This window comes from Pinus tabuliformis, chromosome 5_1, assembly GCF_031772625.1.
Source record: "Pinus tabuliformis cultivar Carrire ecotype Pingquan chromosome 5_1, CPIR1, whole genome shotgun sequence".
NCBI lineage: Eukaryota > Viridiplantae > Streptophyta > Pinopsida > Pinales > Pinaceae > Pinus > Pinus tabuliformis.
In genome coordinates, this window is record NC_142305.1 from 978,804,684 (window position 1) to 978,830,697 (window position 26,014).

The 26,014-nt window shown below is 39.3% G+C and overlaps 1 protein-coding gene across 2 annotated transcripts in view; it reads left to right on the plus strand.

The window, feature by feature from the left end:
* LOC149168004 (midasin-like protein) overlaps positions 1-26,014 on the plus strand; it is a 394,853-nt gene that overhangs the window by 150,106 nt on the left and 218,733 nt on the right. For both annotated transcript variants that reach the window (XR_016260986.1, XM_089433292.1), the window contains exons 18-21: positions 2,277-2,344; positions 2,461-2,656; positions 2,813-2,917; positions 3,038-3,367. Coding sequence is in view for 1 of the 2 variants with exons in the window: in XM_089433292.1 (XP_089289418.1) it covers positions 2,277-2,344; positions 2,461-2,656; positions 2,813-2,917; positions 3,038-3,367 (699 nt within the window). In the remaining variant the exon portion in view is untranslated. The remainder of the gene's footprint in view (positions 1-2,276; positions 2,345-2,460; positions 2,657-2,812; positions 2,918-3,037; positions 3,368-26,014) is intronic.

Here is a 26,014-nt window from a genome sequence, read left to right on the forward strand (position 1 = left end):
AATTTTTCTTGCCAACTTGAATGACTTCTCCAATGAATTAGGTTCCCAAAGACAAACCTCATGCTGGATGTTATCCTTTAATGTCCCTATGAACACATCAATCTTGTGTTCATCTAGAATATCTTTTACCCTTATATTCAATTTTTGGAAGTCCTCAATGTGCTCCACCATTGAACCCTTTTGTTTGAGATTTATCAATTGGCTAACAAAAATGTTACTTTTTTGTATCCTCATAATGGGCTATCATTTCTTCTGTAAAAATTGCCCGAGTGACAATTTGTTTACGAGAGCAAAGCCATCGATACCATACAAACTAATTGGGTTCCAAATATAAAGTTGCAATGTGTACGTTTTGTCTGTTTTGCATATTATGGAGATCAAGATATTGCTCCATCTGTTGTATCCATGTTACGAGATCCTTGCCATCAAACTTCCTCATATCGATGTTTGGAACATGGTGGGTCTTCAATCCAACGTTAGAGTCTATAAAATCATGATTAACATTTCTTTTTGTCTCATCATGAGTTTCCTTTACTACCTTTTTGCCATTAGTAAGCATTTCTTGTAGCAACTTTGTCTATCTTCAAAATTTCCATTTTTCCTTTAAGTTTTGCTTCTATATCACCCATCTTAGCTTCCATGCCTTTCTTTAAACCATCCATCTTATTTTATGTTACTTTTTGTGAGAGTGAAATTTGTTGCACTTGGTCTCGTAATTTTGATATATCATGTTGCATTTCTTCCTCTTCTTCATGAGTCATCGTAGAGCTTTCAGGTTGCTTACTAGGTGTTTCCATTTTCTTTCTTCAGGGCATCAATTAATGATAATTATGCTTCACTATGTCCTTTGAATTCCTTCAAACTAATTTTTCAAACCAAACTTATGCAAAATTTTAAAAATACTACACATCTTTTTTGTCTTTGTAGGAGCTAGATATTGAATATGTTGTATCTCTGTAGTTTCGGATCTCCAAGGTTTGAAATTTTGTCCTGTGGTAGCCCTATGAGTTCTGGTTCCAACCCCACAAGTCTGATCATGATTGGATTCTCCAAGAAAGAGTTATTCCAAATCTCCCACGATGACTTGATTATAGATTGGTTCAGTAAAGCGAACTTGTACGAAGTGCCATGTATCACTGTTTTGACCTTCGGACCTAAAAACGATACACAAAAAACTGCAGTGCGTCCTCTTTCTGTACCTTTTTACGAAATTTCAATCTGATGCTCAGAGAGAAAGTTATGATGATTTTCCCTAGGTCAACTGTTTGAGATATAATTCGGGATCCTGTAAAAACGCTAATTTCCTTGGATCATATCTCCAAAAATATAGCAAGACAAGATCTCAAATTTATTTCAGAGGTTCATGAAGATTTCGGCTCAAATGGGTTTTTATTTCAGCGTCTGAAACGTCGTAGAAAAAAGTTATAGCGAAAATGTCACGATGCCTTGTTTGAAGCAACGAAACCCTAGAATCCAAAGTTTCGATACCAATTGTTATGCAACCAACTCACACAATAGAAGAAAAGATAGATCAACGACTTCAAAATCAGCCTCTTCGAGGGGCAACCTCATTTACATTACACAAATGAACAATTCTTGGATGATACAATTGACAAGACCTCATTTCTATATATAGGAGTCTAAGGGGTCACAATATAATTAGAGCCGACATAACAATAATAATGTAAGGGCACAACAATAACAATAGTGGGCTTCTATGGGGCACAATAATAACAATTTGGGGACAACATGGGCACAGCGATAACAATAAGGGGTTACAATGACAATAATAATAAGGTAATACACTAGTATTATAGTGACCTAACGCAGTGAGGTTTTCTGACAACTGAAATCTGTAAGGTGACCGTTTTTTAGTTTAGTTTGGCTATCTATTGTACTAGATAGTTTTTAAAATCTTCCTGGAATCTGTAGATGATTCAGGCACTTCTTTAAAACTTTCTGATGTCATCTCTTTTCATTAACAAGTTTTGTTCATCCTGGGACGTGCAATTTCTTCAAGCAGTACTTTTGGACAGGGGGTATCTTTGAGGTTCAAAGTGTTATATAGGTTCCTAACTTTAGAGGGAGGGGAAAGGATTCATAAGTGCTTAATTCTGCTTGTGTTAACCTCAATTTCTGCCTTGGCCATCTATGTTGGTATCTAAGGGTTTGGTATATTATGATACATTTTTTTTATTTTAGATTGGAATGTAATGTGAGTGATGTTGATGCTTGTCTATTTTTGATTATTGCATTATACTATATCTTTGTTTCAGGATTCTACAAGATGGCAAGAGATTCTTCAGTTATCAATGTCACCTCAAGCTTTGGCAACACTTGGCAAGTAAGTTCGACATCTCCAAAATTATATCAAATTTGCTGTTTTCTGGTTGTATGTTCGTGCAGTCTTGCCGTTGAGTTTATAATAGTGTTATGTTGATTGGATCATGGTCAATACAGCATTGTATGGACCAAAAGCCTGAGAAGATTATTCCACCTTGTGGAGCGTTGCTATATGCACCGTGAGCCTGTGCTTCTTGTTGGTGAAACTGGAGCTGGAAAAACGACAGTTTGTCAATTACTGAGCCTTGTTTCGGATCGCTATTTGCACATGATAAACTGTCATCAGCACACTGAGTCATCAGACTTTCTTGGGGTAAACCACATACAAAATTTATCTGTTTCCCTTTTAGATAATTCTTGATAATAAATTTTATGCATTATAATATAATTTTAGTGATCATAGCATGTAAACAAAATTAGTGATTCAAAACTCTTGTGCTTGGAAAGGTCTGATCCATTTTTTTGGTAGGGATTCCGGCCAGTGCGTGATAGGAACAGTATTGCAGGCAACTTTCAAGATAAAGTCCAAAAATTTATGGCATCACAATTGTTTTCTCAGTTTCATAAAGGGGAAGTATGTAGTTGTTTGGCCCATGCTTATGATATTTATTTTTGTTATTCATTGTAACTTTGATTGCCCTGGAGGTTGCTGGCTGTTCTCTTAATCAGAGTCCTTTCTTGTCGACTACTACAGGCTTTATCTTCAAAGATTGATAATGCTGCTGTCACACTGGGTACCATTAGGCAGGTTTTGAATGACATTAGGTCAACTTGTATATCAGAAGATGATTGCGGACAACTGAAGCTTCATGGTACAACAAAAGATGGAATACATGATCTCGAGCAGGTTGAACAGGAACTGATTCTGTTGCAAAAATATTGGCAATCCTTGTTTCTGTGGCATGATGGGCCCCTTGTGCAAGCAATGAAGAATGGCCATTTCATCCTCATTGATGAAATATCTCTTGCTGATGATAGTGTTCTGGAAAGGTTGAACAGTGTTCTAGAGCCTAGTCAGATCTTGGTAAGATGAAGCTTCACTTCCTGTCCATTTTTTACCCTCGTAAAGTTGAGTACTCTTCATTTTTAATAAGGAAAACCTCATGGAATGCCCCCTTCTAATCCAGAATATCTTGGTGGAGGTCATGTCAACTGCCAACCACAATAGTGGCTGGTAACACCAAGAGATTCGACCTTATGAAGTGTACTGTATGTCCTTCCCCTCGGCAGCATGTCTTGGGTGGATGGTTCAACCGATTTAGCTATCCCTTGTGCCTCAAGTCTAGCACTCTTCTTATGGAAGAAGCCTTTCAAGAATAAATTTACATGCAATTTTTCTGTTTTGCTGTTGACATTTCAGATGCTTTCTGTATCTTTACAAGTTTATCTATCTCTACCTTTTTTTCCGCAACTTTTGCAGTTTGATGCTATCTTAACCGACTGTTGTTTTAAATCTAAATGTTTAATAAAACCTTTGTTAGCTTTATTTGTCTTGAATTCATGATATGGACGGCAAGAGGATCAAAGATGAGGAGAACTGGACAAAACATTATTCTGATAATGCCTGCCAACCTAGTTATTTTTTGTTGTTTTTAATTGTTGATTTTTATTTCTAATTATCCATTCTCTTAAAACATGAATAGTTGAGCCATCGTAATTAAAAGAATGATTATGATTATACTATATCAATGTTAATAAAGATTTTGGTCGGAGTTTCCTCTTCAAACATGACTGTCCTGAAGATAAACTAGTCTCTCTTGGTTTGAAATGTTGACACTAAACCTGACACGTGGTATTTCCCCTGAAAATATGGATGATGATATTAAATTATTGATAACAACAAAAACATGAAATCTGAAACAGTTATATGACAGTATAGCTTGCTTTGAGAATCAAAGATTGTATTCTTGGAACTCTGGCAGCATGCCCAATGGAGAACAACTCTCTAAAGTAGACAGGGCAGTGTTGAATGAGAAAGCCACCTAGACTTTCAAGTGTGCAAAAATCTTACATGCAGTCATTTACGTCTTGGAATTTGCCGCTGACACACAAATGACTCTTTTCCATTCAATCTCAATGTTGGATGGTTCTCGGTTTCTACTGGGTGGATGGTTCCCTTCTAAAGGATCACGTAGAGGTTAAAGGCATGTTTGGATTTCATTTTCAAAATTTTCTCTACATAGGTTATGGCTGATCATGGGCTGGTTGCCATCAATGAATATTTTAGGGTTGTCCAACACAAGGTCTCTAGTTGAGACCAAGATAGGTTGGAAAATGACTTCTCGAAAGATAAGTTTTTTTCAGCTCACGGCTTCATCAAGAATGGTAAGTCACTGGGGTTGGATGGCTCTCCTTGTGAGTTTTACAAGGCCACGTGGTGTTGAAAGTTGTAACTAGGTTCGATCTTCATAATTGTCATTTGCATTATGTATTTATATATTTTATGTAAAAAATAAAAAATAAAAAAGAAATTTTATTTTTCAAGCATGGGTTTCATGCTCAAGTCAAATTATTATTTTAGATAAGCATGTTCTTCATGCTTCTAGGATTTATTGAGTCAATGAGTCAAAGTCCTATTTGGACCTGTTGTAAAGAAAGAGGAAAATGGATTTTCTAATTGTTATTTGGGTCAAAACTGCCTCTAAATGCCATGTCAGCCTACCTGTTAAGACGGCCCTGCCCCAAAGGACATGTCTATTCAAACCCTTTGGACAAGTATAAATAGAAGGAAATTGGAGCCGATTTTGGACACACAATTTTGCATTGATTGGTTCTGAAATATTGCAGAAGAAGGAAGGAGGCTGAAATCTGATGTTGACAAGTGAAGAAGGGTTTCTCTCAAGCTCAAATGTGTGGAAGTTCTCGCTCGATACATCTCTTGCTGAAGGCTCATTTCTGATGCTGTACATATTGCTGGTCTCTTGCTGTTGATGGGTTTGCGGGGCAAAAGGAGGGTTTGACTAGGCATCTAGAAGGTTGGAGTCTTTATTGTCATGGGTCTTGGATATCTCACTTTGATCTGACTCTAGAAGGAGAAATTTTTTCTAGGTTTTCCCCTTGGAGGGGTTTTTCCCTGGCTTGGAGCCTATATCTCGTGTTCACTGTTTTCTTATGATCTTCATGTTTATGTTTTGGTAATTGTTTGATGAAAGAAGGACATAATAAAGATAGTAAGAAGCCAACAACTTTCACAAGCAATTACCAATGAAAGAGAAATCTAACCTAATTTGCAAGCCTCCCAATTTCTCAACATGTGGGACATGATCGAGGATGATTTTTGTTTGACAGTTAAGGAATTTTCTGATGTAATGTTGTTTGAATCTTTTAAGGTCTCATCAATCTCATTTCGAAGAAGACAACTAGGGACACCATTGGTGTTGGAGGCCTATTACCTTGATTAGTAAAACAATGGCCTTACAGATTTATTTAGTTGCACTGGAGGTTGTCAAATAGGAACATACATTGTAATCTTGACTTGGGAAGCCTTGGAGTAAGCACAAGAGACTAGGCAACAATTCCTCTTCTTGAGGGTTGATTTTGATAAGGCATATAATTAAAATAGATTAGATGTTGACTTTTTGGACCATAGTTCCTGGCCATGGTTAACATATTGTTTTTCAATGTGTCCACATTTGTTTCAGCTAAGAAGTTATTGTCCTTTGGATTTTATTGCATCAATCTATTCGACAAGGGGACGCCTTGGCCTCTTGTATGTTTTCTTTGCAAATTCCTTTGGGTATTTGTTTGAGGTTGCTTGTATTCAAGGGAAAGTGTCAAATATCTTGCTTCCTGATGGGTTAGAGATGGTGAACAACCACTTTGTGGATGACTCTCCTCTTTCTATGGTGGAGTGAAGTTCCGTAGATAGTTCCTAGGATTGCTTGGATGTTTTTGTTTAGCATTAAGCGTTGTTCTCAATGAGCACAAGATGGACATTTGGTTGATAGGGTTGGAATTTCCACCTAATTGGGTTTTTGTTGCTTGGACTTATACTAGGCTAGGGGTGACTGTAAGATATCTAGGCATACCATTTGGAGTGGGCTCTTGTTGGTGTCTTTGTCGGATTGGTGTCTTTAGAGACTTAAGCTTCATGTTTGACATCATAAGGACCTCCTCCTATTTTCCAAGAAGTTGATAATGGTTGGGTAGATCCTCCAGGGCTCATATGTTTATTATGGATCTTGTTGGTTGCTTGGTAGGGCTCCATTTTGGTGCTTGGAAGAACTTCTAGGTTCATTATTTTGGTTGAAATATGGTGGAGAGAAAGGTCTTCCTTTGGTTCCCTAGGGTGTGTGCATTATGCCCAAGCTTGGGTTGATTAATGTTGCAACCTAGGATAGTATTCTCATGGCCAAGTGGGTTGTGTTGTGTTTAGAGGGGCTTGCTCCTTCGAAGGTTCTATTTAGACATCCATTGATGACTTTGTAGCATGTTGGCAAGATCTAGTGGGTGGATGACTTGTGGGATATTATTTCTTCCCCATGCTTGTTTTAGGCTTTGGACTTGATTATTGTCAGGAGTATCTGAACAATGTGGATTCAGATGGAATTTAGAGCACAATAGGGAGGTTGGGATTGAGCAAGATGTCCCATTTGGAGTTGGATGTCTAAGGGTACTTGCGTTATATAGTTGTCGTGCATCTAGGCTCATTGCCTAAGAAAGAAAGACATCTTCTTTTGGGAAGTTTTGTGTGCTACAATAGCACACTCCTCGAAAGATTGGCATGCCTTGTGCTTTTGGGAAGATTTATGTGCTACAATAGCACACTCCTCGAAAGATTGGCATGCCTTGGCACATGAGTATCATCTTTTTCCATCAAATTGACACATGCTTTTGGATCTAGTTGGGCTCATCCCATTGGAGGACATGTTTAAAGAATGTTGTGATGTTGGCACCATATTGGAGGTATTAAGGTGGAGTTTTGGTTGGCCGTTGTAGCAAAATATGATTTGTGATGGATGTATATTTTGGCATCAACATTATTAATTAAATGCTGATTTTAATAATGTGAGATGGATTTTCGTTGGTCGAGAAGACAGGTGGGCATGTAGATTATGTTGAAATTTCACTTACACCCTAGGTTTGAGCTATGGCTAGCCTTTGTTGAATTTTTGAAGCTAAGGTCAGTCTTCATAATATGTTTTAGCTTTCCTGATAAAAGAAAATGATAAATATGAAAGTGACTTTCAAGTCGGCTTCAAGAGAGGGAAAATGAATTTTAAAATCCAAATTATTCTTGCCTCCAAAATCAAGTCGGCCAACCCCAAAGGTTCAAGTCAACCTGACCCTTTAACACACCTATTCGGGCTCATTGATTTACTATATAAAGGCATTCGACTTCCTCCTCAAAGAACACAATTCAGATGACCATCTCTTATTGTCTTTGTTCACCCGTGCGAGAATAAGAGGATGAATCTGGGGCAGACTAGAAGGACGAATCTGAAGCAGATAGAAATTTTAGGAGGCCGAATTTGTCTCTGTTTGACTAGGTTTGGTTATTGGTTAGTTTGACTTTTTTTTGATTGGGAAATCATATTTTATCTCTTGTTGAATTGGACTATTTCTCTAAGGGAAAGATTGTTGGTTTTTTCCCTGTTAGGGTTTTCTCAGGATAAATTTTGTGTCTCTTGTGTTTCCTGTCTCTTTATGATCCTATTGGCTTTATTGTTTTCTTTGTTGAAGATTTTCTATGTATAATTGTCTAATGATGAATGTGACACAAGTTAAACTAGTGAAAAAATCACTGAAAGTATATATCAATCTAGGAAATCATGAGAAATCAACACAGTACCATAGTGAGGTAAATGAAAAGCCATTGAAATCGGTCCAAGAAGAGAAGCCTAGTATTTGAAAATCCTGTCTATAAGGTCAAGGGTTCTGTGTGATAAGAGGCACTAACAACATTTCAATTGTATTGAAACTTTTGTTATTCATTTATTGTTTTGTTTCTCAATTAGTCACAGGAACATGAGTTTTGGACACAACTTCAAGATGTTAATCTCAAACGGTTTATATTGTTATGTTGTATATACAATCCGCATTCGATGGCTTTTGTATTAGTCAATTGCCATTTGGTGTAGCGACAGTCTGAAATTAAGGGAACACATGGTAAATTATGATCTAACGAAGCCATGATAATAAGAGTGCAAGCCATTTTCGTGTGCGTGGTCATATTGTTGATAGCAATATAATACATTTCTCATTGTTCTGGTACAATTTGTAGAAGGTCTGTGATCACATAGCAAAATTAATATATATAAATGAATATCACATTGGTCGAGTGCGTTGTCTAAGGTCATGTGGAGGAACTCGTTACATGTTGCAAACCTCACGACACATTTTTTTTTGTGATTTCTTGTTTCATTCTAATTTGACGAAAGTACTTGGTCCTAGTCAAACAATCTATTGGTCGAATGACTAGGTTCAAGAGCAATAGAAAATGCTTTAATTCTGTGGTTGAGTTTGCGTGATTAACGATTCTGCTTTTGGTTACAACTCAAGTGATTCATCGCAGAGTTTTCTTTGAGCCTGTAACAAAGGTTCTTCATTTAGTTGCAGATCTTTTCCTTTGATCACAAAAGAAGGTATATAGTTTGAATGGATACGTAGTGTTGTGTCTTTGATTTGTGTTGGTATGGTGAAAGTCTGGTGTTACAAATATAATTTATATCTATGTTGCGGGGCAGCGCTCCCTCCCCTCCTCGATCCCGCTCCCAATCCGCGCTCTGGGCGGGAGCGGGTCGGGAGCGTGCTCCCGAAATCGCTCCTGAAATGGGAGCGATTTGGGAGCGCGCTCCCAAAATTTTTTTTCGCTCCCTGCGTTTTTGGGAGCGATTTCGAGAGCGTTTTTCCTTTTTTGCAATTTTTTTTTTTGTAGTAATGTTTGAAATGCAATTTTTTTTGAAAGAAACAATTAATTTTTGAGTGGGGCAGCTTAATGATCAAGTCTAGGCCCTAGTATTGATATGCTATTCATGGTAATGTTAAATTCTTAAAGTAAAAGTGACATTCTCCTTAATATTCATTTTCATCGTCGAGGCTCAATACATGTTGTTAGTATGGCCTCATGTGAACCTGTTTGGTTGAGGTAGCTCTTTAGTGAGCTATTTAGGCATGTGTTGGATACCACCGTAATCTATTGCGACAACCAAAGTGGGATTCGTCTTTCTGAGAATCCCATGTTTCATCACCCTTCAAAGCATATTAATATCAGGTACCACTTTATCTAGGATATGGTACAAAGGGGAGCAATAAGGCTCCATCATATTGGGATTGATGATCAGGTCGCAGATACACTTACGAAGCCCCTGGAGAAGGTCAAATTCTTAACCTTCCGTGAACGACTTGGAGTCGTGGAGAGACCCTCTTATGATGGTCCAGTATCAGATGGATGTTGAGCTGTCGAAGCTCCGGGGGACTTGAGGTACTTCTTGAAGCAATGAGTGACCATAGGGTGAATGGTTTACCTTCCCCTAGTAGTGCGCGATGTACAAGGTGAGTGGTTCACCTGCCCCTATGATACCCCATGTTGAGATATGCATAGGATGAGTGCTTCACCTTCTCCTATGGCATATGAGCAGGATGAGTGGTTCACCTTCTCCTGTCAGTACATCCTACCCATGAAGTTTGAGACTCATGGGAAGTACCTCCATCTGGCCAATGAGTGGGGAAATGAGGATAGGGACCATATTACTATCGATGGACGCATCGTGTACCATCGTACTCCCTATGCTAGGATGTTTGATATTGATCTAGGATCAATGGAAACTGACTCTGGGTCAATTAAGAGTGGTATGACACTCTTGCTTATTGGAGACTAACTTCGGGTCAGTGGAGAATGGTATGGTACATTCTCTATCATTTCTTCTTTCTTCATGGTTCAGCAGAGCAGAAGAGAGACAAGGATGGTATAGATTGTCAAACAGTTTGACACATAGTTGCAGGCGAGCCCCCCGCCCCCCCTCGATCCCGCTCCCAATCCACGCTCCAGGCAGGAGCAACTCGGGAGCGGGTCGAGAGTGCGCTCCCTAAAAAAAATTTCGCTCCCTGCCTTTTCGGGCGTTTTTTCCTTTTTTGGATTTTTTTCTTTTGTAGCAATGTTTGAAATGCAATTTTTTTTGAAAGAAATAAATAATTTTTGAGTGGGGCAGCTTAATGATCAAGTCTAGGCCCTAGTATTGATATGCTATTCATGGTAATGTTAAATTCTTAAAGTAAAAGTGACATTCTCCTTAATATTCATTTTCATCCTTTTACTTAAATTTTTAACATTACCATGAAATGACTCAGGATGTTTGAGAGAGGTTTCGGCCTCACTGGATTTCATATGGAGAAAGTAGAATTTTAGATTTCATTCAAAATCTAGCAGACTTATCAGTTTTTCAGGATTTCAGGATTGGGGGATTGCAATGTTTCCATTGATTTTTGTCATGTATTAGGGTATGGAACTTGTATTTAATCAAGAACACCAATCCCTCTATGTACCTTGATGTTAGTGACATTGTTTGTCGAACTCCTCTATCATGACCCTCCTAAAAATGTACGCATCACTCAAACAAAATCTTGACTTGACATGCTATGCTTGTTCTATCTTATGTTAATGCTTAGAGGGTGATATTAATGACAAGGATCCCTACAGATACAGAGGTAATGACAAAGATACCTCTAGATATTAATGCTTAGAGGGTGATATTAATGACAAAGATCTTGTTTTCCAACAAGACTAAAAAATTAGACATTTCTTCGTGGTGGCAAGAGCCCAAGCATAAGAAATAGATAATAATTTTACTTCTCTATTCTAGTTTCTTCTAGTAGCTTTTATAGCTATTGACTCTTTCATATTTTATTAATGATTATTTTCTTAAACAATATATGACAATTTAAGTTTGAAGTTGGCAATTATAACTCATTAGTAATGAATTATGAATATGATGCTTCATGAAAGTTGAAAGTTGTTTCATTTCATTTCATTTTATAACATTTCATTTCATGTTAGATATTATTTGTTGTAATGGTTACACTTAGCTTACAAGTACAACTTTGGTGATCAATAATGATAAATGTTATATATTGAATTTTGAAAGCTTGAAACTTTAAGATTGATGAATCATGAGACTCAATATGTTGTATGCTACTATGTTACTAACTTGTGGACGTGGTTGATGAAGATGATAACTTCTAGATGATTGTTGTTGTATGGTTCAATCTATGTTTTTTATATCTAATTAATTATTCTACATGTTTTTGTTGGCATATATGTATCAAAATGTAAAAAATATATACAATATATATATTATATAAAAAACGCTCCGGGATTTGCTCCCAAACCGGGAGCTTCTGAAAATGTCACTCCCGCTCCCGTTTTCGCTCCCGCTCTCCGCTCCCACTCCCAAGTAGCATTGATTTATATAAAAATAAAATAAATATAAGTGAATAAATAATAATCATAATTATAGTTAATTAATGATTAGTTAATGAAGAGGCATGGCTCTAAAGGATGTGCCCAGTCATGAAGAGGCACTTGCCTAGGTATATAAGCATGCCCTCATTGTAACATTCAGTGATCCTTGTACTATCATATTATTAATAAAAAATATTACTTACAATACATTTGTGTATTCTACAATTTAAAGCACAAACAACTCTAAGTATTGTTGCTTCAGTGGTATTAGAGCCATTCGAGCCTTTGGACGTTATCCACAACACAAATATTCCATTAAGTTTAGGTGCTGAAATCATGGAATAAAGTGAATATCATAAATCTTAACTGTTGTATGAAATTGGAGAAGCATTACAACAACTAAAACAAATAAAAAGATTATTTGCAATATCAACAAAACATCTTGAAGCATGTGCAACATGTCTAATGGAAGTTGAAATTGACATGAAAAGAACTAACAATGAAGAATGTTCTCACATGGAAAAAGATTTTGAACATGTTGGATTAGGAAATCCTCAAGGAGACATAGATAAGACTATTGAAGGAGATGACAAATTGATGTTGCAAGCCAGGAAATCGTGGATTCTGATCTAGTTAAGTCAATTTCCAATACAGTCAATTTGCAGCAGACAAAGGAGGAAAATACAGTGCATGATTTGTCTAGCAGTAGCTGTCATGACACGTCATTTTAAACATTTTGAGAGTGTAAAGTATCTTAGGTATCACTTTATTGAAACAAGCCAACATATAGAAGAGGAGGATGAAATTAATAAAAATACATCACGTTAAGATGTAGAAGTTGTAAATGAGATTGAATCAGAAGAAATATAGTGTGAAGTCACTCTTCAACTAGAGCTAAATATGTGTAGAATTTCCAATCAAGAACATGTATCTTCAACGATTAAGGCTAAACTACATAACCATCTAGTTTCAAAGTCTGAAGCTTTGGCTTCTCAAAATGAAAATTCTAATGCACTGAACAAATATTCTGAAATCAACCATGTAAGTTATAGGGATGAAATATTGAAATATAGAAAATATGAAGGCTACCACATGACATGGAAACTTGAAATACCAATCCCCATTTAAGAGAGTGGAACGAGCAGTCAGCAAGACAGCTGCAGAGATGGAATGCACATGCATAGAGGTACTGGTAATGGGTAGTCTAAGGGTCCTTTTGTGACAGTGAAAGTGATGAAGCTGAAAAGAAGAACTCAAGCCATAATTACAACAATGTTTATCTGCTACATCGGAGAAAATTTAGCTCAAATCTTATAGTTCCCAATCGATTTAAGCAAATGAATTTATTTCATGACTTTCACTAATTTGATATTGAAACACATGTCAGGAAAGTTTGCATCAAGGATCACAATGTGTTTATAGAATCTGATATATCAGAATATGTGTTAATATTTGATAGAGAAATAAAAACAATGAATCTCACAAAAAGAACCTTTTGTGAAACGTTTTGCTACAACGAGCATGACAATTCCTTGATGATAGTTAAACATAGCTGAAGGTGGAAAAAAGGAGATTGAATTCCTACGTAGATCTGAGAATCAAATTCGTGGCATTCAAAGTTCAAGCGATATAATGAAGCATTCTGACATAGAATAATCAATGACGTCGAGCTTTCCACATTGCCTCTGTAAAAATGCTGTTGCTGACTTTAAAGCTAAAAAAAGGCCAGGTGGCCACCCGCATACTACTAAAGCCCTTAGTACTAAATGCTCGGCCAGAGTTAGAGCCCTCACCAAAGAAGTCATGTTGGATTCCACCTGGCATCCTTAAAGGAATGTTGCCTTTAAAAAGAAATGCCGAGGTGCCAGCCCTACCAGCGGCGACATGTGAACCGATGCCGAAAGTGCCAATGATGCAGAAAATGTGTCGTGGAAGGCAACGTAAGGGTATTTTACCCTTAGTGAACACAATTGAGTCAAAAAATGTCCTCGTCATTTCAGATGAACCAAAGATAATAAAACATGCTGGCAACAAACGTACTCAACATCAGCCACGAGAAAACTGCTACCTCCGCCGCAATTGTTGAGACATAGAATCGATTTATTTGAATTTGTAAAATTACCCAAATTTAAATTGGAATCCATATATCATCATCAACCTACAGTTGTCACAATGGCCAACAATGCTTCAATATTCTCCTTGACGAGAAGGGAACCTCAAGGTAGTCGATATCAGGGTGAGTGCAATAAAAGAGAACGTAGGGATGAACAAATTATTGCACATTCGGATCAAGATTCCTGTCTATTCGACACCTGAGGTGATAAATGTGCAAAAGCGCGAAGCACTTCCCTGAGAAATTCATTAAATGCAACTCACCCTTATTATTGAGATTAATGTAAGAAATAAAGAAAGAAAATTATTTTAACGTCCACGAGGCTAAAGATAGCCTACCGAACATATTGCTTCTTCATCTGGTTGATGTATTCAACCCTTTTCCTGTGAAGCTTCAAAATAAACAATCCCAGCTTCTCGAAAAACCCCTAACAAAATAGATTATCCCAAGAGCTAGCTGCCAAAATATCTGCATAATTTTCCCTGTTGTCTTTGAAGGCCTACTTTGGGTGCGCGGTCCTACTCCTTTATCCACAAATATTACTCTCTTTCCACTCATTGTACCCCATTCATCATTTCTCCCACCTGGGTCCACATTTCCATTCTGGGTTCGCATAGGGCTAGCCTCCGTATCCCCTTGCCCCTAGCTTGGGCCAGGCTTGGAATGATGCCCCAGAAGTTGAAGCAGCTAAAAGAAGAAGAAAAAAGCATAATTGGCCACATTTAACAGGAAATGTACCACAAAATGCAAAAGATGGCCGGGACAAAATAATTAGCACATGGGCAAAAGCAAATACATGAGCCCCCAATCCATGGTCATCACCCTGATTCCATAGGCCCTAGATGAGCGCCATTTATCATTAAGGAACCCATGATTGTCCCATCCCCTGGACGGCAATGAACTGCTCTACCTAAAAGGGAGTAACCACTGCTATATCTTACACATCATGCTCTTGTCCTTTGCGCCCCGAGCAGTTAATTAAAGAAAATTCATAAAAGGCAAAAGGCATATAAAGAAGGGTGGAAAAATAAAGGCCGGGGCTCCTCATGTACTATGATTGCTCCGTCCTACACATTACATGCCTAGGTGTGGGCTTCCCCTTATCTAGCTAACCCTATGCCCCAATATCTGGCCTAGAATTGCCCCTCTCATTCCCAACTCCATTGCACTTACTTATCACTTGCCACCCCCATTAGAGGGATGTACCTTGGACATACTATCCCCTTTAAGGGATGAAACCACCTAATAAGGTACTTGGTTAACTCCCTTTGGAGCTTGGAGACACTCGCACATGCCAAAGCCCACTACAGAAGGGCATGCCATTATGAAGTGCCCACTTTGTTATCCATGGTTTGTATACTCTTTTCCCAATTATTTTAATGACTGGTTGTATTGGAAGCCTAGGGGACACATTAGATCTTATGTAGGATTACAGGTTGTTTCCATTTGGGTTTGGTCTCCCTATACGGGATCCTAACCCTAGAGGACTACATTGGCACATATAGGGTGTGCATCAAGAGCCATTGGCCTCCACAACAACGGATAACAGTCCACGAATCTTCATCGATGCATAGAGACTACTAGCGATCCACTTTTGGGATGATGGTCATATGCTTGGTACATTATGCTCAACAGGCCCCCACAAGAGCCCCACACACTTGGCAGGTGTCCCACGACTTGTACGATGTCATGGCAACATTCATTCCACCACTCAGACCCTTGCAGAGGATCTACATGCATCTCCAATTCATATGGAGACCCATGGGGTCATTTATGTGCCCTCAGATCCACTGGGAGCACCATAGGTCTGCTACTTGGAGAACAAGAGACCACCCCCTTGTCCATCATATTCTGAGGAATTTATTCCTCGGTATGGCACTTCAGGACATTATTAGGCCTTTGGAGGGGCCCCTGACGTGTACGTATTATTATTTGGCCCCTTTGTGAGGCTTATTTTTACACTTCTGAGCTAGTTTGGTGGGCTTGTCACCAATAGGGGTTTTATTTGTACATTATTTTATCATTAGGGGCTAATGTAGGCCCATAGGCTAATTCGAACTCCTTAGGAGGCTATATCTTGATGTTAGATTACATTCATTTGGATCATCATCACATGACTTGGGATCTCTCTAATCATAGAGAACTTCACATTTTTTCCTTGGAGAACATTTTTGTAGATGGATGAATTTTAACGTATGGATTTGCGCTATTTTTCTTGTCTTGGAGCTTTGTCTTGCAAACAAAATGCTGGTTGGATATATTCTATAACGTTGTAAGTAAACTTTGACGTTGTTATTCTTCTTGCCGCATATTGCTAAAATTAGGGCTATTTGCCGCATAATTGAAATGTGGAATTAACCATGTTTTAGCTAATTTAATGTATGGGCCAATGTTATATGAATGAAAAGTCCTAGAGATTATTTGTCTCGATAAGATTTCATCATTTGCTTTGAAGTATAAATGCTTGAAGGTCACTTTTCGTTTCTTTCTCTCAACATTGGATGAAGCCGTCTTTCTGGGCCTCCTTGATCAAGAAACCAGGTTCTTACTCATCATCATCCTTGACTCCATATGCCCAAGTGAATTAGGCATTGATCCCTCAAAAAGGGTTCATTTTAACCCTCTTTTTATCCCTTTCCCTTTTTCCCTAGGTCTTTAGCCCCATTAGGTCACCTAGGGCATCAATTTCCTGGGAGTTAACCCAAGGAAAATTTTCCATCTCTTACAGGCTACTGCGCTGGTGGGTCCCCTCACTCTCCTCCAAATTTGAGGCAATTCTATCTGTAGAATCTCTGGGAATCACAAGCTCTAGCTCTAGGATCAAATTTTGCCTAGGCATCCCTAAGGCTAGACCTCAACAGGATCAATTCAACCTTTCGAATAAATATTCTTGTTTGGTCCTTTCCTTTCACGTTGTCCAGGGTAGGAATATCATTGGTTGCTAGATTCCATCCCCGAACCTGGACTGGGTCCACTTGGCCCCGTGTGGTCCCACTTCTCAATAAAGATTATTTGTCAAGGACTATTTGGGAATCCAAGTTTCCCAAGGATTATAGGGATTGAGAACCTCGTCTATAAGCCTATTCCTTCTCCCTCAACCCTCCAATCCTCACCCCTTTACCCTTGGATGACCAAGTCGTTTTCTTAAAGAGCAAGCAAGTTCCATTCTTCACTCTATCCTTGGGAAAGGGTTGCCAGGGTCTCTTTCCATCTATCCATTGACATATACTTTACAAGTGATCCCTACACTACCGGGACTCCTCCCATCGATAAAAGTCTGTAAAGAGCAGGGAGGCTTAGCTGTGGTGAGAGTGGGCTAAGCCTCCACCGTTGCCCGTAACTTAGTAGTTGCTCTCTTAAGAACCCCTTTTTGGTCCCATGCTGGTTTGAGTGGTAACATTTTTGGCGCTGCAGCTAGGGACACGAAACGTGTGTTTTGTTCCCCATACAACATATTGACATATCATTATTGGCAACTCCATTGGAAGAACAAAGCCCTAATTCTTCATTGAACTTTAAGGTCGATGCTTGTAGGGTGAAGCAAGCATTTTTCTAGGCATCTTTAATTTCATACTACCGACTCTTACATATGTTTCATGTATACCTCAAATAGGTTGTCATTCTTTCGTAAATTTCCCGCTTTGGACATTGCTAGCATCCTTGGACAACCTAATCATGTCGTATGAAGGATGCTATGTGGGATGTCTGTGTTTGATGGTGATCCATTCTCTGCAGTTGACCACTTAGAAAGATTTAATGTGCATGCTTCAAGAGTGAAGGTTGTCCACCAAGATGTCCTTTTGTTGTTGTTCATGGGGTCACTTGGTGGTCATAACTCTTGGATGCATGATCACGGACCTAGTAGCATTTCATCTATTGAAGAGTTCGTTGAGGGATTTCTTAAGCATTTTCAAGTACTCCCTGCATTAAGCATCCAAGAGGAAGTTTTCATCGAGCATCATCAAGACACTGAGAATCTAGGTAATGAGCAAGAAGACTAGTCCTCCTTTGGTCCACATGATGAAAGTGATGATCTTGAGGACACATGTGCTGGGAAGGATGAATTTATGGAAAGTGAAATTGAGACCAACAGTGCCTTTCTCAAGGATATTACTCTCGATGAATCCTCTTTTGAAAACCTTGAGAGAGATGATCCCATTAACCCCTTGAAAGATGACATTGAAGATTATTTCCACATTGAAAAGGAGAAATGGGAAATTGTTGGTCCTCAATTTGATTGTGCTCCCATTTATGACACCGACAAGGAGGATGAGGATGAGATTGGTCTTCCCTTCCCCTCAGGCACTATTTATGATGACATACCCATTGATACCCTTGGGAAGGAGAATCTTCATTTGCCTTTGCATAAAGAGGGGCAGTTGGAAGTGATCAACTTTCCTTTTAAGAGAGACCTGATCTTTGATATTAAGGGAATTGATAAGGCTCCCACTTCTCCTGAGTATGATTCTATGTTCAAATCACTTGAGCCTTTAGATTATGACTTTGGGAAAGCACAACCCGTTGAATACAATACTTCTTTCTCTTTGTTTCCTATTGTTCATCATCTTGGTTCTTCATCAAATGATTCCCTCACCCGCAGTCATATGATCTCGAGTAACTGTGAGCCCTTTTCCCCTCTCGAGTATAGTGTCAAGGAAAAGCCCATCACTAATTATACTTTTCCCCCTTGGATGCACCCTCAGGGTTTTAATCACTCCATAGTCTCCCCTCTCTAGTGTAATCGTCATGTGCAACCTACTTGTGTTTCTCCATCTCGTCGACCTCTCTTTCCTGCCAATCATGACCCCATGAAGGCCATAAGCCATGACGTAAATAATAAGGATGATGGTGGAAGTGATATGACGAAGGTCGTCATCCATCGAAAGTTTATGAGCTTGGTTGTTGATATCTCTATATATTGGTGGCAAGAGAAGATCTCATGGACTAGATTACATCCTTTTCTCACATCTTCCCACATAATTATCCATGTGTGGGCATCATGTTTTCCCACCTCCCGCCCACAACGTCCTCTGTGTGTTTGGATTTGCATTCGCTTTAGGATTTGCTACATAAGTAGTCATACTAGCAGGCATATGTATATTGATACGATGATATGTTGGTTGCACTGGCTTTATTATTACACTTAGCATTAGCATTATCACATGCATCTTAAGGTAGGATGCATTGCATGATGATTTTTTAGAACTAACTACATATGATGTTTCTCATGATAGATTAGATTGCATTTAGGTTAAAAAAATGAATCTTTTATTTCTTGTTGGTTTATGGGCTAACATTAAGCATGGGTGATCATAAGACATCGTGAAAAACATGCTACCCCATGGCTTTGATCTTTGACATGTGTAGATAACAGGGCTACAGTGATCGAGAGATTGCTGGAGTTCTTATGACCTCTCGTTCGAGAGATCACGTCCTAGTTGGAGCCAGATGTTACCCACCACTTCGTGGGTGAACCGTGCTATCCCTAGGACAATTTTTTCTCCATGATGAACCTCAACCGACAACCAATACATGAGCTCTAACCCAATTCATGGTCATCACCCTGGGTCCATAGGCCCTATGTGAGCCTCCTTTATCATTCAGGAACCCATGATTGTCCCAACCCCTGGAGGGCAATGAACTGCCCTACCTAAAAGGGGGTAATCACTGCTATATCTTACACATCATGCTCTTGTCCTTTGAGCCTCGAGCAGTTAATTAAAGAAAATTCATAAAAGGCAAAAGGCATATAAAGAATGGTGAAAAAATCAAGGTCGGGACACCTCATGTACCAAGATTGCTCCCTCCTACACATTACATACCCAGGTGTGGGCTTCCCCTTATCTAGCTACTCCTATGCCCCAATATGTGGCCCAGGATTGCGCCTCTCATTCCCTACTCCATTGCACTTACTTATCACTTGCGACTCCCATTAGAGGGATGTACCTTGGACATACTTAAATTCAAAAAGAGTAAAGGGATCTCTACTTGAATGGTTCATGAGGCACAATACTTGCTAAGGTTTTGCAAATGGGGTAGCAAGCTAAGTGGGCTTGATTGTGGGGAAAACTCCACAGTTAAGCGTGCTTGAGCTAGAGGAGATCTGGGATGGGTGACCTCCTGGGAAGTCCTGGTTACCGGGTGCAAGCCTTGGAAGTGATGATTGATGCTATGTGATTCATTTCACTAGTTTCAATCCCACTTCTTCACCCCTGTGAGCATCACCCGATGCAATGAGTGCTAAGTGAACTATTCAAAAATCATGAGAAATTAGTCAGTTATGACTACCTCTCATGGAAATGGTCATACGTGAATGACTTACTTAACGCAGTTGAATCCCAAAAATGATATCTAATATAATGCACTGCGTAAACCCCCATACTTAAATTCAAAAAGAGTAAAGGGATCTCTACTTGAATGGTTCATGAGGCACAATACTTGCTAAGGTTTTGCAAATGGGGTAGCAAGCTAAGTGGGCTTGATTGTGGGGAAAACTCCATAGTTAAGCACGCTTGAGCCAGAGGAGATCTGGGATGGGTGACCTCCTGGGAAGTCCTGGTTACCGGGTGCAAGCCCCGGAAGTGATGATTGATGCTATGTGATTCATTTCACTAGTTTCAATCCCACTTATTCACCCCTGTGAGCATCACCCGTTGCAATGAGTGCTAAGTGAACTATTCAAAAATCATGAGAAATTAGTCAGTTATGACTACCTCTCATGGAAATGGTCATACGTGAATGACTTACTTAACGCAGTTGAATCCCAAAAATGATATCTAATACTATCCCCTTTAAGGGATGAAACCACCTAATAAGGTACTTGGTTAGCCCGCTTTGGAGCTTGGAGACACTAACACATGCCAAAGCCCACTACGAAAGGGTACGCCATTATGAAGTGCCCACTTTGTTATCCATGGTTTCTAAATTCTTTTACTCGATTATTTTAATGAATGGTTATACTGGAATCCGAGGGGACGCATTGGATCTTATGCAGGATTATAGGTGGTTTCCATTTGGGTTTGGTCTCCCTATACAGGATCCTAACCCCCAGAGGACTACATTGGCAATTCCCCTTATCTAGCTATCCCTATGCCCCAATATGTGGCCCAACATTGCGCCTCTCATTCCCTACTCCATTCCACTTACTTATCACTTGCAACCCCCATTAGAGGGATGTACCTTGGACGTACTAGCTCCTACAAGGGATGAAACCACCTAATAAGGTACTTGGTTAACCCTCTTTGGAGCTTGGAGACACTAGCACATGCCAAAGCCCACTATGGAAGGGTACACCATTATGAAGTGCCCACTTTGTTATCCATGGTTTCTAAATCTTTTACCCGATTATTTTAATGAATGGTTGTACTGGAAGCCTAGGGGACACATTGGATCTGATGCAGGATTACAAGTGGTTTCCATTTGGGTTTGGTCTCCCTATACAGGATCCTAACCCCTTGAGGACTACATTGGCACATATAGGGTGTGCATTGAGAGCCATTGGCCTCCACAACAACGTACAACACTCCACGGATCTTCATCGACGCTCAAAGACTACTAGCGATCCACTATTGGGATGATGGTGATATGCTTGGTACATGATGCTCAGCAGGCCCCCACAGGAGCCCCACACACTTGGCAGGTGTCCCAAGACTTGTACGATGTCATTAAAACATTCATTCCACCACTCGGACCCTTGTAGAGGATCTAGATTCTACAGGCATCTCAGATTCATATGGAGACTGATGGAGTCATTGATGTGCCCACAGACCCATTGGGAGCACCACAGGTCTACTACTTGGAGAACAAGGGGTCACCCCCTTGTCCATCATATTTCGAGGAATATATTCTTCAGTATGGCACTTCAGGACATTATTAGGCCTTTGGAGGGCCGCATGACATGTACATATTATTATTTGGCCCCTTCTGAGGCATATTTTTACACTTGTGAGCTAGTTTGGTGGGCTTGTCACCAATAGGGGTTTTATTTGCACATTATTTTATCATTAGGGGCTAATGTAGGCCCAAAGGCTAATTCGAGCTCCTTTGGAGGCTATATATTGATGTTAGATAGATACATTTGGATCATCACATGACATGCGATCTCTCTAATCATAGAGAACTTCGCATTTTTTCCTTGGAGGAGGCTATATATTGATGTTAGATAGATTCATTTGGATCATCACATGACATGCGATCTCTCTAATCATAGAGAACTTCACATTTTTTCCTTGGAGGATATTTTTTGAAGATGGATGAATTTTGACGTATGGATTTGGACTATTTTTCTTGTCTTGGAGCTTTGTCTTGCAAACAAAATGCTGGTTGGATATATTCTATAACGTTGTAAGTAAATTTTGACGTTGTTATTCTTGTTGTTGCATACTGCTAGAATTAGGGCTAGTTGCTACATAATTGAAATGTGGAATTAAGCATGTTTTAGTTACTTTAATGTATGGGCCAATGTTATATGAATGAAATGCGATAAACTTGCATCATTTGCTTTGAAGTATAAATGCTTGAAGGTCACTTTCCTTTTCTTTCTCTCAACATTGGATGAAGGTGACTTTCTGGGCCTTCTTCATCAAGAAACCAGGTTCTTACTCATCATCATCCTTGACTCTATATCCCCAAGTGAATCCGACATTGATCCCTCAAAAAGGGTGATCATTTTACCCCTCTTTTTACCCTTTTCCCTTTTTCCCTAGGTCTAGCCCCATTAGGTCACCTAGGGCATCAATTCCCTGGGAATTGACCAAAGGAAAAATTTCGATCTCGTACAGGCTACTATGCTAGTGGGTCCCCTTCCTCTCCTCCAGATTTGAGGCAATTCTAATTGTGGAATCTTCGAGAATCCCAAGCCCTACCTCTAGGATTGAATTTTTTCTAGGCATCCCCAAGGCTAGACGTCAACAGGATAAATTCACCTTTTGAAGTAAATATCCTTGTTTGGTCCTCTCCTTTCACCTTGTCCAGGATATGAACGTCATTGGTCGCTAGATTCCATCCCCGAACCTGGATTGGGTCCACTTGGCCCCGTGTCGTCCCACTTCTCAATAAAGATTATTTGTCAAGGACCATTTGGGAATCCAAGTTTCCCAAGGATTATTGGGATCGAGAACCTCATCTATAAGCCTATTCCTTCTCCCTCAACCCTCAACCCTCCAATCCTCACCCCTTTACCCTTGGATGACCAAGTCCCTTGCTTAAAGAGCAAGCAAGTTCCATTCTACACTCCATCCTTGGGAAAGGGTTTCCAGGGTTACTTTCCACCTATCCATTGACATATACTTTACAAGTGATCCCTACACTACTAGGACTTCTCCCATCTGTAAAAGTCCGTAAAGAGTAGGGAAACTTCGCTGTGGTGATAGTGGGCTAAGCCTCCACCATTGCCCTTAACATAGCAGTTGCCCTATTAGGAACCCCTTTTTGGTCCCCTTCTAGTTTGAGTGGTAACAGGCCTTAGCAATTATGTACCCTTCACTCAACCCAAAATCATAGATCAGGCATGTTAAGCTTTCTCTACCATATTAGAAGGTTTGGATTAGGCTGTTTGATCAAAATTAAGCAATGTTGACTAATATCCCTATAGAATTGAAGTAGAGGCAAAGGCTAGACAAGAGAAGAGGAATCTAGATTCTAGATGGTTGATGCTGGAATAATTAATTATTGATGTACAATGGATGTCATATCTATCTTGATTTATGTAAAAGTATGCATGTTTTCATGTCTTCTACAACTAATTTGGTATTTTAGATTTTTTTTAATATAAATGCAAATATATATATATATATATGACGCTTCTGAGACGCTTTTCTCTTCCTAAATTTTTGGGAAATGACGCTTCCGCATTGCCGCTTCATGGAACGTTGGCATGACTGACGTTCCGAAAAGTGTAGAAATTTAGAATACACCCATCTGCACAAGAAATCTGGACCCTTGCAGGTTCCATCAATAAATCACTGATGATTTGCTTCTCTATCATTACTTCTTATCTGCCTTATGATTCTGGCGTTAACTGGAGACTTGCAATGATTATATATGCCACTGGGTGCAAACCTCAAAAGATGGAATATACCTGTTCTCAAATATGATAGAATTATGCACCAGCCATATTCCCTCGGACATGGTAATAGGTAGTGGTCTATAAATTTTGAGCTCCCTTCTTCCATACCAATCTTGAAGACAGCTGTCCAAACACTCCTTCCAGAGAATGTCTATGACCAACTGATGAGACACTTCTTTCCAAATCTGCTGAGAAAACAGCAGATTGAAAAAATTGTGAGGTTGTTTGTGGACCTTTTCTGCACAGCAAGCATATGCCTGGGCTGTCCCTGTTTCTGTTTTGTAGCATTACCTAGGTAAGAACTTTATTTGTTAAAATAAGCCACATGAAATTCCTTGACTTCAGGGGAGTCTTGTTCTATCAAGTCTTTGCCCACCACCATTTCATATGCTGATAAATATTGGTCTGCACTCTGTAGTGCCTTATAACCCAGTTTAACAGTATAAAGCCTTCCTTCCTCCCTCCTAGACCAAACTAAATCATCTGAAGCTGCTTTCAATCTGATGTGGGTTCTGTGCATTTCTGTTTGAAAGGTGTGCCAAACATGTTCATTGTGATCAGTAGTGAAAGGCTCCCCAAATAAATTGAAAGTAGATCTGCAGTGCCCTGAAAGTATTGAATGAAGGAAGGATGAAGAAAACCCCCAGGGCCACATCCCACTATGGCAAATGCACTGATCCATATCTGGGTTCCATCCTCAACTATCCAAGCAGGATGAGGACCATTTAAAGAGAAAGCTATAGTCACTGCTTTATTTTGATTGGAAACTTTGGTTATAATTTTCTCACCACTTCTGATCCAATCAATTAAGGACTTTGGGGCTATGCATTTCTGAATGATTATATGCCTCCATAGACTATCCTTTGTAATCAAATTCCGTTAAGATTTTGTAGCTAGTGATAAACTAAAATCTTGAATTTCCCCTCCAGAGAAAATTGGTGGAGAGCTTCCTGATCCTGTTCTAGAATTCATTTCGGTATGTGTGCCAGAGTATTCCAGTATACCAGGATTGCCTCTAGAACAAACTTAATTAAAATCTATCTGTTGCCCCTGGACAGTGAACGCGAGAAATGTATCCGGTTCTCAATCCTGGTTACTGACCAAGCCCATTTCTGTGTACGATGTCCATTAGGCTTAAGATTGAATCCAAAGTATTTGAAATAATCCTGAAACTGAAGCATTCTGAAAGGCGAAAAAACCCCTTAATATCTGAGAGGCTGTGTCATCAATCCCTTTAAAGTTAACAGCAGAGTTATGCAAATTATTTTCCATCCTTGTTGCACAGTTGTATAGTTGTAGAATTTTCTTGATCCTTGGTCCTTCTTCCACTGATACATCTCCAAAAGGTAATGCACTATCCATGAATAGTAAGTATGCGAGGACCTCGTTTCCTTCTACTTTGATCCCTCGGATAATTCTGGATTTCTTAGCTGCCTGAAGTGACATGCTGAGCCCCTTAGTGACCAAGAGAAATAGGCATGGAGAGAGAGGACATCCTTGCTGAAGGCCTTGTGAAGGTTCGACAAAGAAAGAAGTGGAACCATTGATTAAGTCTGCAAATGTAGCAGAAGTAACAGTCCCCATAATCCAGTTTAGCAGAGATAGATTAAAAGCGATATGTATCAGTCGTAATTTCATAAATAACAAGCACACCTTTGTATGCGTTTGAAAGGTCCAGTTTGATCACCATGCTGGTATGCACTTGGATTTTATAGTGTAGAGTTGTTTTTCAGCAGACCTGATTGCTTCATGGATTTGACAACCATTTAAAAACCTAAACTAGCTCAGGAGAAATAACATTTGATGGCCACATCTTCAATCTAACTGTTGGGATCTTGGAGATAATCCTATAGACAGTTGCACAAGCAAATGGGCCCAAAGGCATGAAATGTCTCTTGGTGGTCCTCTTTGGGGATAAGAGCAATAAAAGTTGAGTTAAGAGAGATGGGGATTCTACTTGTCCTGATCTTCTGCACAACTGTAAGCAGGCCATCCCCAAGTATGTCAAAGAAACCCAAGTAAAATTCAATGGCCTATCCATTACTAATTAGGGCCAGGGATTTTATCCTTGTGAAATATAGGTATCACCTGA